This window comes from Trachurus japonicus, chromosome 15, assembly GCF_045865225.1.
Source record: "Trachurus japonicus isolate A0001 chromosome 15, Traja_1.0".
Taxonomy (NCBI): Eukaryota; Metazoa; Chordata; class Actinopteri; order Carangiformes; family Carangidae; genus Trachurus; species Trachurus japonicus.
Genome location: NC_140921.1, coordinates 30,058,517 through 30,074,320, shown reverse-complemented (window position 1 = coordinate 30,074,320; position 15,804 = coordinate 30,058,517). Strand labels below are relative to the sequence as shown.

At 43.3% G+C, this 15,804-nt stretch overlaps 1 protein-coding gene across 1 annotated transcript; it reads right to left on the bottom strand.

Annotated features, from left to right (window-relative positions):
• Positions 1–1,755: 1,755 nt before the first annotated feature.
• rnf166 (ring finger protein 166) lies at positions 1,756–13,954 on the bottom strand. Its single transcript, XM_085800933.1, has 6 exons — positions 13,522–13,954; positions 6,504–6,660; positions 5,577–5,689; positions 5,131–5,245; positions 4,833–4,940; positions 1,756–1,922 (listed from the first exon to the last, which is right to left on the bottom strand). The coding sequence occupies exons 1-6, from the start codon at positions 13,719–13,721 to the stop codon at positions 1,857–1,859; spliced, it is 759 nt and encodes a 252-aa protein (XP_085657059.1). The 5' UTR covers positions 13,722–13,954; the 3' UTR covers positions 1,756–1,856.
• Between the last annotated feature and the right edge of the window lie 1,850 nt (positions 13,955–15,804).

Below are 15,804 nucleotides of genomic sequence, written 5' to 3'. Positions count from 1 at the left end.
AATAGAAACTGTTGGACTTTGCCTCTGGGTGTGACAGTGAATGGGCTGCTAATGTCTGTTATTGTAAACGTTAACATACTGTGGATGAATGAAGGTGTGATATGGGCTGTTAGGGACGTGATGAATTATCCTTCTGTCTGGTATGTGTCAGCTTTAGGTTTCTGCTGTTGTCTTCAGTGGAGCTGGGGGGGGGCGGGGGGCAGGGGCAGTGATGGGTACGCCACCACTCACTCAGCTTCCATGACGGCGGCCTGTGAAGGAGCCGTTACCTTTAGGTGCTGCCAAAACACTGTGACAGTGGACCGAGTTCTGGTCCGTAGGTCCAGACGTCAGCTGGTGGTCTCATTTCAACACTTACGCATTTGGTTCTTGGGGTCAATCTACTATCGAGTCCAGCTGTTCTGGGATCTGGTTAAAGCACCCAGCTCAAGACGTCAACTGCCTCAGTCCTCAGACAAAGAGACTGAAGTGCGTTGAATGTTGAATTCAACCTCTGATCAGTCATGGTTTAGTAAACCTGATGATTCTGTGAATGAGCAGCTCCTGTATTGCCAAGTCCAACCACCAGGACATTATACCTAAGCTCCTGTGTGCTCCTCTAACCCAGTGGTGTTCAAAGTGGGGCCTGGGGCCCCCTGGGGGGCCACCAGGGGTTCCTAAGGGGTCCTCAGCAAATTGGAGGGAAGATGTGAACAAATGCAAATAACAAAATCCACTGTGATCCACTGTGTTTTATATATACATTAGTTTGAGCGCTGCTGGCTGGTGTGTATGTGACAATAAATGTGGCTGTTGTGACGTTTGCCACCTCACTGAGTGACTGACAGTGAGCAGCAGCCATCAGGAGCTCCTAGAGAGCAGTGGTCAGACATCTGAACCAGTGGTGAATAGGGCTGTCAGAATTGCTCGAAAATGACATTTGAATATTAACTCACATAGGTTGGAACCATTCAAGTATCTATAGGTTATTAAGACCGTAGACCTCTAGCCACTCTCTCTGCTGCCGAGTTGGGCTCTGAACTTTCCACCAGTTCCTTTTTCTCTCTGCCATCTGCATCTGCCACGGTGCAAGTGCAACTCCTATGTGCGCCCACTCACAAAGCAGCTGCTGATGTGTTTTTTTCCACATTCGAATCTCTGTTTTTTTTCTCGAATATATATTCAAATTTAGAATATTCGTTGACAGCCCTAGTGGTGAAAGGTTTTTGGCCAGATCTCCATGACATGAACATCTGTCTCAGCTGATCTGATCACCAATGGACAGCTCAGGGAAGCTGTGTGAACACAAATATGTCCTGACCGACTCCTCCGCTGATGTCCTCTGCTCTAACACAGTCTCATTCGTCCCATGTGGACCTGCTGTCCACTTGCGACCAACATCACCTGAGGCTCGTGTTAGTGTCAGGTGTTGAACAGGGCATTGGGGGTCAGCTCTGGCTTCAGGATGCTTCGGATCTATTTCCATGGAGATAATCCCTCATGATGTGTTGGCAGTCCAGCTGATGAATGGACGCTCGGAGAGCCGTGTGTTTGTTCCGGGTCCAAAACAACTTGACACCAGCTGATCTTGATGTGCTCGCTAGATCCATCCCAAACCCCACAACATCTTCTGTCTTCAACTCGTCAAGTCCAAACCGAGCCTTTTGTTTCGTAACGTGTCCTGCTACACCGCAATACAAACACCCTGGGTGTGAAAAAGACAAGTGAGTTCATCACCTCATCTGAAGCTGGCTGGACGTCTGTGAGGTGGTGGGTCTCTGAGTGGGTGGGGTGAGTGGAGGACACCTGGTGCAGCGGGAGACCGGGGAGACGGCGGTGACGGTTGGGAGGATGATGACGGTTAGAGGTGGAGCTCGTCAGTTTTCAGCCAGTGACAGTGCCAGAGCTGCCTGCAGGGCGGCCTCTTCATCGATGCTGTAGTCCTGACAGAAGGAAAGAAACAGCAGCTGATGGTCATTGAACACAACACGCAACACAACCTGCATCCAGAGACCTTTTCTACGACCTTCTCTATTGATTTTAAGCTCCTCCTCTTTATATAGAAATGTATTAAAGGGACAACAAGGAGTTTTGGAAAAGCGAAGCGTTTTCACACTACATTTATGAGCCTCCGCCATAGACTGTAAAAAGAATGGACGTAGCGTCCGTGACGTCACCCACTGGTTTTGGGGAGTCGTTTTTGTGACTCAAATATGGCGGCCTGAACAGCGCCATGTTGGATTGGCTGGCCGAGAACCCGCCCACTGGCCTCGAAGCAGCGGTCCACGGAGCTGCTCGGACCTGTCACTCAACGTTTCCGCGCCCTAATTGGCCAGAGTTTTAACCTAATAACAGTAAAACGGTAGAGTTAAAAAAAAATTCACCCCCCTCAGAGTGTGTGCGGGGGTAGAAACTATCGATTGAGACAAAAAAACGTTCTGACACCAGGCTTTTAACATGTTTATTGAGGATGTAAAATCTGCGATTTTAACATGGGGGTCTATGGGGAATGCTCCCTTCTGACACCAGCCCCCAGAGGAAGCCGGGGGGATTGCAGTTTTTTGAACACTTCTCAGACCGACAACTGCCCCCTTGGCCTCCGCGCACCGTGAAATTTTTTGACCGGCGCAAGACGGACTTATGTTTTCATTCATCAAGAATTAAAGTCAGAGGTTCGAAGACGATCACATACCGTCGTCGTTCCGACCATAAACGGCGATTCGGCAGCGTTATTCTCATGACTCGCCGGGCAGCGTCCACGAAACCGAAAGTAAGGAAACGCTGGTCGGCTCGCCCAGCATTTCCACCATTAACAATAATCACAAAATAACGATAGAGACAAAACCATATATTTATCGAAAATGGGCCCATTAACAAGTGGTAACGTAGATTCATCCATATTAATATGAGACTTTTTTATTGTCGCAGAATTTTTTCGTTCTGCCAATGGAGAAACTCCTCGTTGTCCCTTTAAATGGTAAGGTTCTACCGCTGCTTGTTATTTTATTATTAATCCCTCTGATTTTACATTCATATTTAAAATGTTTTTGATTTTATACCAATGAACTTATTTTCAGAGCAGGTCATTTCTTTTTTGTAAATTTCAGTTTCGTACATTTTAAGTATGAAAGGTGCAATATAAAAAAGTTTATTATTCTATGGATAATCCATGATTTATAACTGTATGAATGAATGAATGAATGAATAAATGAATATTTTATTTTTGTGTCATGCCACCATTGTGGTAGCCAGGCTAGCGCCGCCTACTGGTTCCGGCTAATTTCATTTGCCTCAAACATGTAGTCAGGACACTAGCAATGCGTTTCGGTTTGCTCCGTCCGCCAGAGCGGACGGACCAATCAGCGGGTAAGTGAAGGCGATGACGTTGAACTCAAGCGCTCAAGATTAACCTATGAGCTTAACCGGTGTATAGCACACGTGACCACCAAGCAGCAGCGATTAGTTGAAGCAAATGTAAGCAACCGCCTCCCGGAAGCAAACGAATCCCTATGGCTCGTGTTCAGACGCTATATGAAATGTAATGAAATAAGCGGCTGATGCATCAGGCTACCATTGTGGCCCATCCCATATGGGATGACAAGACACATTTACTAAGAACATCAGAAACTAGACAATCCTTCCTGTTGGCATTACCTGCCACGCAAATGTACATACCACACATACGTAAACAACTTAAAGGGATAGTTCAACATTTGGGCAAATTGGCCTATTGCCATAATCATTAGTTTTAGGAGTAGGTTTGTTACCTTTAATCCTTTAATTGTCGATGCAAGCTATTTTTAGAATGGTGGCAGAGCAGAGCCACGAGCTGCTCAGAGCTACGCTATGGAGGCTAATGGAATGTCTTGGTTTCCCTCATCAAACTCATCAAATACACAATCCAACAACTCCAAAACGCTCTGGTGGACAAGTTGTGACCTGCACATTCACCACGCTATGAGATAATAACACAACGTTACCACACAGAGTTGTTTCCGAGGTAAATTCATGCAAAACGGCGTAAATTTTTTGGCAAGCAGTCTCTGCAAAGGGAGTTGTTTTCGACACACAGTAACATTACATCCTAAAAGACGGTTACTTGGTTATAAATACTGTATATTATACTTTTGTTACGGGATCAGTATGATGAAATAGTGAATTGACAAGTGTGTGAACATGAACGACTAAAATGCTTCGCATATTTGTAAATTCACAGCTCCTGATCATAGAGATGAGATGGACATAAAAATTAAATGAGAGAGTTATTTTTATAGTGATATTGTTACCTGGAGAAATCTCCTTATGCAAGCAGGTGCTCATGGGAATTAGACACTGAGAAAACAATAAGCTTTGATAACTGCTGGTAATTCTTGAAGGCGAAAAGAATAAGTTGTGATACGTGATAGCTACATGTGACTCTGGTTGCCAGATGCAGGTATGACAGTGAGATGTGAGTGTAGCATATCAGGGTTATATCACAGTCCAGAACAGGTTTCCTGATGTGTGATGTGATGATAAAGGCAAATGTCGTGGTGACATTGTTATTTACTAGTGATTAACTTGTGTGTGTGTGTGTGTGTGTATACCGTATGTATATATACATATATAACCCTATGTGTTATAAACACACACACATATATATATATATGTCCTGCTGGTGTCCCAGCTCTCGTCTCTGCACACTGTGGCACACAAACGGCCATTTCTGAACACTTATTAAATTATTCTATGACTTGAGTTTAAAATGATTTTAACACAAAAATCATCATCATCATCATCATCATCATCATCATCATCATCATCATCATCATCATCATCATCATCATCAAAAACAACAACAGCACTGGACTTACAACAAAGGTGTCGTAGGAGAACTTGTGTCTGTGGAGAAGATGCTGGAGGAAGTTGGAACTCTTATAGCTGGGGTCGCCCCACGGCATGGCTGAACACACTGGACACACCTGGAGACACACACACACACACACACACAGCACAACATCTGTGTCAAAGGGCTGGGCATGTCTACCAATATTAGAAAATACAAACATGTTAAATAAGTGGAATTAAAGTACAGCCAGAACATTCAAAAACACAACAAAACATCACAGCAGTGTAGAGTTATGTTATCATGTGGTACATGTAGTCTCTTACCACTTTATTGGGGTCATTACGGTGGTTGTCCATACAGTGCTTCACCAGCTCCTGCTGGTCCAGGTTTCGGGCCCCACAGAACGGACACACAAATGTTGACCGGTTCGGAATATTGCTACACACACACACACACACACACACACACACACACACACACACACACACACACACACACACACACACACACACACACACACACACACACACACACACCACACACACACACACACACACACACACACACACACACACACACACAGAAAGAGAGGCCATGAATTCCAGTCCTCCTGGCATTTTATAGGCAGTGACTCAGTGTTCATGGTTTACAACCTGCATCTCCATCTCCTCCTCCTCTTGTTAATGGGACACATGGGAGATGTAGTTTTTAATGTGTATATAGATTCTGGTTGCAGCCAAGCACTGACATAGTCAGAGTGTGTGTGTACCTTGGTATAGGTTGGGAGGTGGGAACCACAGGGACAAACTTGGGACAGTTGGCTATCTGCTCCTGTACTTTAGAACAGGAGGCAATGTGGGACCTCATCTTCACCAGAGCCACCTGGGAGAGAGAGAGTATGAGTGTACAGTACATCTTATATTATTATCATCATAATCTCATAAGTTACGATATGATACACTTTTTGGTCCGTATAGATACATTTCTCTTGGACTTTTCTCCTGCACAGTGCTGCATACATTTCATCTCATACTTCCACAGCACACACATTAAAGAACAGACAGTGCCAATAACACATATTGCACATAGAACTCATAATGATTGAAAAGAAAGCACCATAACTGTATTACAAAACCCTGCAGCCTTGCATTTGTTTGTTTAAAGAGGAACTATGCAGGATTTGTATCTTAACTCTGCTATATTTTTACCCTAATTAAACAGCTCTGAAGTAATTGTGATGGTTTAATGGCTTAACTTGTTACGAGGGAGAATGAAGGCTCTCTGCCTTCCATGTGCATGTCACTTATTGCGTCTCTTGGCTGAAAAACAACTTTGTAAGACCGTGCCGCCACCCTGGTGTCCCAGCTCTCGTCTCTGCACACTGTGGCATAAACACGCCCCATAACCCATAATCTAAAGTATATGACAGATAAAACTACACAAATACACACGTCGTAACATCGTATAACGTTATCTACCACTCTATTGATTGATTTCTCACTGGCTTCGTTGTAAACAAATGCACATGGCCAGGAGGAGGGTTAGCAAAACTTACATAGTTCCTCTTTAAAATATTAATTGAGGTAGGCACTATTTTTTCACATAATAATTTGTTTATGTACTTCATAATAACAAAGAGGCATGGTTATCACATCATGATGGAGAGTTGTGTGTTTGGCTGACGGTCAGTACCTACCTTCTTGCTACAGCCTCTGCACGGTGCTTTGTATGAGGCCAGCTGCTTCTCTACACTGGATGACCGCTCCACTTTCTTGGGGTCAAAGGGCACGCGACAGAGAGGGCAGAGGGGCGAGGTCACCTGGAGACACGGCTGCAGACACTCCCCACAGAACCTGGACCCACAGAGAGGAGAGACAGGTTAGATCATCCACATTCCCCTCCCCCCCTCACACACACACACTTTTACAACATGATAAATAAAAATATACTTATTCAAACTCTAATAATATTTAAATAGAATTACAGTTATATTATATTAGTAAATAATATGGTTAATAGCTGTGTTGATAGTTGGAGCTAGTTGGGGCGGGTCATGTGATCAGGTGTTTTCTTTGGGCCCAGTCCTTCAGAGGTGAGTCATTCATAGGTCACAGCTGATCTGCACAATTAATCCAAATATAAAGAAAATCTCAACATGGCCAAGTGCAACATCCAAAAATAAAGGAACTGCCAAAAGATCAACTCTGCAACTGCAACTCATATTTATTCATCCATCCATACAGGAAGATGTCTCATACTAATGTGGATGAATCTACGTTACTCACACTTGTTAATAGGCCCATTTTCGATAAATCTATGGTTTTGTCTCTATCGGTATTTTGTTATTATTAGTGGTGGTGGAAACGCTGGTCGGATCGACCAGCGTTTCCTTACTTTCGGTTTCGTGGTGAGTCATGAGAATAACGCCGCCGAATCGCTGTTTATGGTCGGGACTACGACGGTATGTGATCGTCTTCCAACCTCTGACTTTAATTCTTGATGAATGAAAACATGAGTCTGTCTTGCGCCGGTCAAAGAATTTCATGGTGCGGAGGCTCATAAATGTAGTGTGGAAACACTTCGCTTTTCCAAAACCCCTCGTTGTCCCTTCAAGTACACGACCCAAAATGCAATCACAATAAAATCACACATCACAATATCTGCCAAAATCATAGTAAAATAATCATTTTGCATATCATGTGATCCTAACTGTAACGTGTAACCTGATTCCCATGCACAACATGCAAGGGGAATGTGCTGCTTTGGAGAAAGCATCTATAATATCTTGCACAGCAATAAACTATGACTAAACCTGTCAATAGAATAAATAAATAATAATAATGATAGTAGCAAAAACTGCAGAAACAAACAAACAAACAAAAAAACACATTGCGCTGTCATTGTTGAGAAATGTTGAGGTCTTTTTGTTGGGCATCTAATCAGCTATCAACTTTCTATTGGTTTTCTTGCAGTTGGACAATCGTATTCAAATTATATGAAATGATATGATGTCATCTACTTTGTACCTAGGGCCTATGTAGAAAAGCCAATCTTACCAAGATCTATATCAGAAACAACACGGCTCTTTACTGTAGCTGTTGGATCCATCTAAATCCACACACACACACACACACACACACACACACACACACCACACACACACACACACACACACACACACACACACACACACACACACACCACACACACACACACACACACACACACACACACACACACACACACACACACACACACACACACACACACACACACACACACACACACACACAATAGTGCAGAGGTGAGTCTGGGCCCTGTACAACTGTGTGTGTGTGTACAGTGGACCAGTGAGTAACAAACATTAAGAGTCAGTGTGCCTCATGTTTCATCCAACCCCCATTAGCAGCAGAGGAGTAAAAATAGCTGCATTTTCCCTTTAACCAGAAATAGAACTGAGGCTACCTGAGGTCTGATCTGCTCTTTGTTGTTTTCTTCAGCTCCAGACTCACAACCAGAAGAAATAACAACACTCCTCTGAGTCCATGGTGTGACTATGATCTACGATGACCTCTGGCTTCACATACCTGCCCCCCCCCCCCCCCCCCCCCAAAAGGCTGAGCTGACCCTCAGATATAAATCATGACACCGGTAAGAAAAACCTCAACACAAAGCACCCAGGATAAAGGAACCATGGGTAAAGATGTTTCTGGTGTTAGGGACTGACGTCACGTCACACCTCTTATCCTCCTTCCAGCCGGTTGTGTTGTTGACATACAGAGTTTACATCAGGACATCCACTGACTGACAGCTTGTTTATTCTTTACAGAACTGTGGCCTTTGTTTCTTCTCAGCGTGAGACGTCCACGCCGCTTGATGTCACCGTCAGTGCAGAGCTCCCACTGCTGCTCAGTGACACACACACACACACACACACACACAGCCAGGTGTGAGGCAGCGGGTGTCTGAGCCTGGACGTGACACAGTATCAGCTGTCAGTCTAACGGAGTGAAGGTATTGATCAAATGGAATGTTTTAGGCCTAGCCTCGTAAACCAGCCTCTCCCAGAAATGTATTATTTCATTTCTGAGGGAGAGTCTGGCCTCATTCCCCCTGTGAGTGTTTGGAGTGGGCGGGAGCTGGGCGGGAGTAGCGTTGACAGACAACCCCATTCAGCCAACCAGCAAGCTGGTATATCAAACTTTTGCCGAATCCAGTTGGAAGAACAGCGAAAACGTCGTCCTCGTCTTCCTTCAAGAAACTCAACAAGCACCGACTCTTGCTCTTGTTTAATTGCTGTAATGGATGTAGTAAGAACTTCCCTTGTTGCTGTTTTTAGGCTGCTACTGCTAGATAGCTCCGCCGTGGTAAGAGTCGTGCAGTGTAGTAGCCTCGCAGCGAAGAGCCTGGTGTCTATTTACTCCAAATTTCGTCTGCATTCTGGTTCCCATCTGTAGCGGATACCGAAATCACCAAATTCACCAAAATAAAAGTGTTCACCAACATAAAACTTATAAAATAGACATTAAGAGCAAAATGTTAATGGCTCGGGGACTTTCTTGTAAATTATCTTCCTTAAATTAAAGAGTTTTACCGCATTTTATTAGCTTGATGCTTTTATTTTGACGGAAAGGCCTGTGTCTCTCGCCCTGGATCCGTTTCCTACCAAAACAGCGAGTCAACGGCCCCAGACAAGCAGTGTAGTGACGGGGCTTTGCACCAGTCGGTCCCTGATTGGCCAACGTGCTGTGTCAATCACAGAAATCTGAGCGGCAACCATAGGCAACGATGCTGATTGGCTCAGCCTTCTGAGGGTTTCAGGCCAAACGTTTACAACGGGAATGAGGCCAGACTCTCCCGTTGAAATGAAATAATGCATTTCCGGGAGAGGCTGGTTTACGAGGCTAGGTTAGGCCTGTTCAATTAATCGTTTTACAATTGTAATTGCGATTATTTAGTTAGGACAATGTTAAAAACGTGCTACTTAAAATCAATTTTCCACTCTAACTAGGGTAATTACGGTACAGCCCCTGTTCATGTATCATGGGCTGTACTGTACTAGGCGGGTGCATATATGAAAAAAAAACACCTAACCCTAAAAAAATTCTAACAAAAGGTTTCTCAGCTGTTTTTTATAGTATTAGATGTCCTTAATAACATACTAAAAGTTTACCAAAATTTGGCCACTAGAAAGGTGTTATTTTCAAGATGGCGTCCAAGATGGATAGGAAGCCTGAGGAGACACCACAGGTGAATAGGGTAAAATTTTTAACTAACAGATATCACCATGAAACTTCCCAAGTTTATCACTTACATTAAAGCAGATATCAGTGGAATGTTTTTGTTAATATAAGTCCTAAATAGTCCTATTTTCCGTCAGCAATCACTTACATGAAGTATTTCAGCCTAAACACGAGTCTCTCCGTCACTCTGCTCTGCTGTAACCCGAGGAGAAAATTTTCCTTGTGGGATACAAGTGTTATCCAATGAGGGGAGAGAACGGCATGAAGGGCTGTGTGTGCAGCCAAGGGATGCGCGTGAATGTGGTGACGTAGCACGAGGACCAATTGATGCCTGACAAGGGCGGGGGCTGCTAACTCATGGTGCGTTCAAGGAAACTCGTACTTTGTGTTTTTCCTTCCTGTGAAGTCATACCAGTTCGATCTGGTACGAGTTCACGGGTCGGAAGTTACGAGTGGCCGTTATAGGGAACTTTCACAGACAACAGGACGGTAAAAACACGAGCTACGGGTTACCTGGAACGCTACCAAGTCGTAGTTGTGACTTGAAGCTGTAACTTACGGTTTCAAAAGCCTGCCTTGAACACAGCATTAGCCGAAACGGCCGTGCCGATGATATCTGCTTTAAGACAAATATTTTTTGTATTACAAGTTTTGTCAAATTGTATGTTTAAATATGTAAATTAGGCAATATCTCATTAAATATGCGCTAATTTGCATACATTTCCAGAACCAAAATCTGAACAATGGATAAAAGCCACTTTCAAAATTCTTGTTTTATTTTGTTGACATACTAGAGTCAGAAGTTTTTACAGAGGGGATTTTGGATATCTCTCTTTATCACTCTGTAAATGAGAAAATACTAGCAGCCCTAAAAATTCAAATATCGTCGTGTTTTTAGGAGTAAAATGTTGTATAAGAGCCCGAAATCTCCACTTCAGCAGCACTTACAGACACCAAACCTTCCAGTTTGATCCCTTTCTATATTCTGAAGGTTTTTACAGAGGGGATTGTTGATATATCATTCATAGCCTGATTTATACAACATTTTACTCCTGAAAACACGACCAACTTGAATTTTTAGGGCTGGTGACAGTATTTTCTCATTTACAGAGTGATAAAGAGAGATATCCAAAATCCCCTCTGTAAAAACTTCTGACTCTAGTATGTCAACAAAATAAAACAAGAATTTTGAAAGTGGCTTTTATCCATTTCGGTTCTGGAAATGTATGCAAATTAGCGCATATTTAATGAGATATTGCCTCATTTACAATTTGACAAAACTTGTAATACAAAAAATATTTGTCGTAATGTAAGTGATAAACTTGGGAAGTTTCATGGTGATATCTGTTAGTTAAAAATTTTACCCTATTCACCTGTGGTGTCTCCTCAGGCTTCCTATCCATCTTGGACGCCATCTTGAAAATAACACCTTTCTAGTGGTCAAATTTTGGTAAACTTTTAGTATGTTATTAAGGACATCTAATACTATAAAAAACAACTGAGAAACCTTTTGTTAGAATTTTTTTGGGGTCAAGTCATATTTGCACCTGACTATACTGTAAACAAACATGTCGGCGTTCGCTAAGGCCAGCGAGGATTTCGTTGCCAAAAAGACCAACGGCCCTTTCCCACTACACAGTTACAGCTCTGCTCAGCTCTACTCGACTTGACCCGGTTCAGGTCTTTTTCCATTACAGCAGAGTTTTTCAGTGAGGGTGGGGTCGTCACATCACAGCGGCTACGGCCGCGTCCTCTCGCTCTCTTTTTTTGATCCTCACTCGTCTGCACCTCAATTATGGACCACAGCCTGGTTTTTCTCACAGCAGCCATTTAAAGCAGAAGTAAGCGGAATGTTTGTGTTAATATAAGTCTTAAATAGTTGTATCTTCCGACAGCAATCACTTCTATAGAGTGTTTGGTCTGAAACACGGGTCTGTCAGTCACTCTGCTCTGCTGCAAGCCGAGGAGAAAACTTTCCTTGTATCCTACAACCTTTATCCAATGAGGAGAGAGAGCAGCATAAAGGGGCGGTCCTCTCTGTGTGTGCAGCCAAGGGATGCGTGTGAATGTGGTGACGTAGGGACGAGGGCGGGGACTGCTAACTCCATCGGCTGACAGGAAGTTAGTTAGTTTAACTCAGATGACAGAATAACAACAGTCTCAGACAGTACAGATCAGTGGTTGCTGCTGCTGGGGTGTTTTTAAAATTATTGGGTTTGATTCTCGTGTTGGACGTCGTGCTCTGGCCAATCAGTGGAAGGCAGTCGGTTGACATCACATTTTGGTAGACAGACTTTATTATTAGACTCCATGGTTCATTTAAAAACACACAAACAGCACACATAAAATAGTTTGTCATTTCACAAAAAAACCATAATCGTAATTGGAAATCGATTTTTGAGAGAAGAAAATCAGGATTTTATTTTTGGGCAAAATGGAACAGCCCTAATATGGGTGTAGCTGTGTGTTTTGTTGCTTCATCAACTCTCTGAGCCCATCATTTTGTTTCATTAACACAACAGATGTGGGTGAACATACAGTATACTTTATATGAGATTAACATATCTCAATTTAAAACAACTGTGACTCTGGGTAAAGTGTAGAGCTACAAGCTTACAGTATCTGTACATACAGCACAAACAGGACTGGACTGATGAGGATAATATTGGGTTGTGCTACAAAATGTCAACCTACTGTAAAAAAATTTTTTTACACATACATGTAACATAAATAAACACTGCCAATGTGAAACCAAGTCAAATTCAACTTGTGACTCTTCCAAAAACTCTTCCAAAACTTATGCTGATAACTAGAGTTGGAGCGATTTTTCACCATAGTGAGAATTGTGATATTTCACACCATCAATATTTTTTAGAATATCAAGGTGTTTCCTGGTTTTTATAACTTAATTTTCTTTCAGTTTTCCATGATCTGACCTCCTGCTGAGTCTGACCCTCATTTCACTGCTTTGATGACTGTACCATGGCATGTGACGAATAAACACTGAACCACTTTTTAATGGCAGCAATACTTCTGACACTTTTAAATTATTAACCCGCCTCCACTATCATCTCACAATATTTGGTCTGCATATGGAGAGATTAAGTTTGAGATATATTCAAACCTGCTGATAATAATGTGACATATTAATACACTGTAGTTTATTTTGTTTGACAGATATAAATAAATATGAATATATCCTTTATACTTCTTATCCATACTTTTCCCATAAAGTTGCAATGAATTAGTGGATTAGAATAGCCTACCATCCATGTAATAACTGTGATGCTGGAGTCAACATCAGTCACAGGTGAATGACAACATCTCTGCCTGATGCAGCTGTTGCCAGATGTGTGCTGTTGTTGTTGTATTTTTTCATCTAAACAAAGGGCCAATATCACACATGCAGTATTTAGTGTCCGTCCGCACACAAGCAACACACATCATCCAAACAAGAAGCGGATACTTTACGTGTGAGCACAGCTGGCGATGCTGACGGGTTTATGGTAGACCTCCAGGCAGATGGGGCAGGAGAACTGGCTCTCGATGCCCTCGGCCGGGGCAGCCGGGGAGCTGGAGCCGCTGCCGGGCTGCTGCTGCTGCTGCTGCGGCTGCTGCTGCTGGCGGAGCTGGGTGCTCGCCGAGACAAAGCTCCGAAACATCGCCATCATGGAGCCGGAGAGGATCTGCAACTGTCGACAACAGCTCGCTTCCCCGAGAGAGGAGGAAGCTGTCCGACTGTTCAAAGTGTTGGCAGCTGGCGCATTATCCGCACAGCTGCTTGAATACACGTCGGACGAACATGGTGGCTTTTCGACACGCTCGCTGTTAAATTATCCTCACCGAATAAAAAGCATTACTTTCCCCCCCTGGCTGGAGGAGAGGAGACATGCCGGAGAAGTAAACATTGGGAGCAGGGCTCGTTGGCGCGTGTCGCTGCGGTGCGCGAGGATGACCTGGATAAAAACACGGATGTGTAAAGTGGCGGGAAGCAGCGCAGCGCCGCAGCCTCGCGCAGCCTACTACATCCAGGTGGTTGTCAGATCAGCGCTGCTGGAAAACCGCCAATGGACACTCACGAACAACACAACCGTGTACAACAAAAGCCCTCCACCAGCTCGGCTTCATGGAGGCTGTAGTCCCAGGACGGCGCTGAGCTCGGTACCGTACCGTACTGTAGGACTACAATCCCACAACACACTGGACACAGTACAGGAGGCGGCTGGGCCAAAAGTAGTGGACCTCGCCTTTCACCTTGTAGCAGAACGTCCTGTCAAGGAAATGAATGGGGACTGTGCACAGTAGCCTAGTCTAGGTGGAATAAAAAAAAAAAAAATCTTTTAAATAAAATTATTGATCATTGATGTTTGATGTAATGTCATTAATTAATGTTAATTGGTTTATAGTCAACTGTCATAGCCTAGGAGAAAACCTATGAAGTATTATTACAGTAGCCTATTATTATGTATTAGGCTATTATTACTATTATTGATGGTGATGATGATATTAATAGTGTTGTTATTGTTCCATTTAACCATCTTCATGCCTGTTATACTGGCAGAGAAATGAAACAAATATTCTATAAAAGGTCAGTCAATCATGTCTGTGTCATAATTGTCGTATGGGTGCACACCCCGGAGGGCACGGGGGGACATGTACCCCCCAATTTCTGAAAAACATGAATTGTTTTACTAACAGTTACAGTAAGTGGCTGTTTAGGACAAATAAACAAGACAGGTAAGCACAATAAATAATTCCCTCTGCAGTACTTTTTGAATGATATGGTGAGCCTCTACCGAGTTGTGATCTATGGTGGAGTTGCATAATAAACTAGAAAATTTCCTCTGGGGAAATTTTGAAAGGCCCACGGGGCTACTGCCGGTTTTGCCATCTCTGTCAACATGGGAATCAAACCCACGATCTTAAGGTCAAGACAGAGCTGATCAGACAGACACAGAGTGTGGGAGAGGAGTGCGCGCTTCCGCGCGCATTTGTATGTTACCTGTGTGTTTTGATGTGTGTGTGTGTAACTGTAATCACATGAAGCTGGTTCTAGAGTCTGTGTGTGTGTGTGTGTGTGTGTGTGTGTGTGTGTGTGTGTGTGTGTGTGTGTGTGTGTGTGTTATGAGCTGCATCCTGTGTCAGTCTGATTTAGCTGTGTCTGTGTTTATAAACATTTAAACGAGCGCCAGGTGGATTGTTTATGAAGTTAACGAGCTCTGGCCTGAGAATCACAGAGGTTACCACGGCAACTCGAGGTGGTTACCACGGCGATAGGGGCCCCCCAGGCTGAGACAGACAGAAACGTGGAGAAAAAGAGCGATTTTCTGCCTCTGCACTGGTCTCGCAAAAGGGTTAGCGTGACAGTAAATATTTTGGAGACGCTGGCAGTTTTAAAACATCGGTCCGTCCTGCTTCTCTCAGAAAATATTTGTATTGGAGTCACTTGCCCCGTTTACATGAGAGGGTTAATTCCGAATTAAAATCATTTAATTCTGAATTAAAGTTAATTCCGCTTTAAAAAGATCATGTAAACACTTAATTCCGAGTGAAAATATAATTCGGATTTAAGCCGAATTAAGTGGGTGGTTTATTCCTATTTTAAATCGGAATTAATTAATTCCTCTATCATGTAAACGTTTATTCTTTTAAAAATTAATTCTGGTCGTTCTGCGCATGCGTATTAACTGACTCGCCGCTCTGTGTGTGTGTCGCGGTGATAATTTAACCGTGAAAAGTAGGCTACAACACACA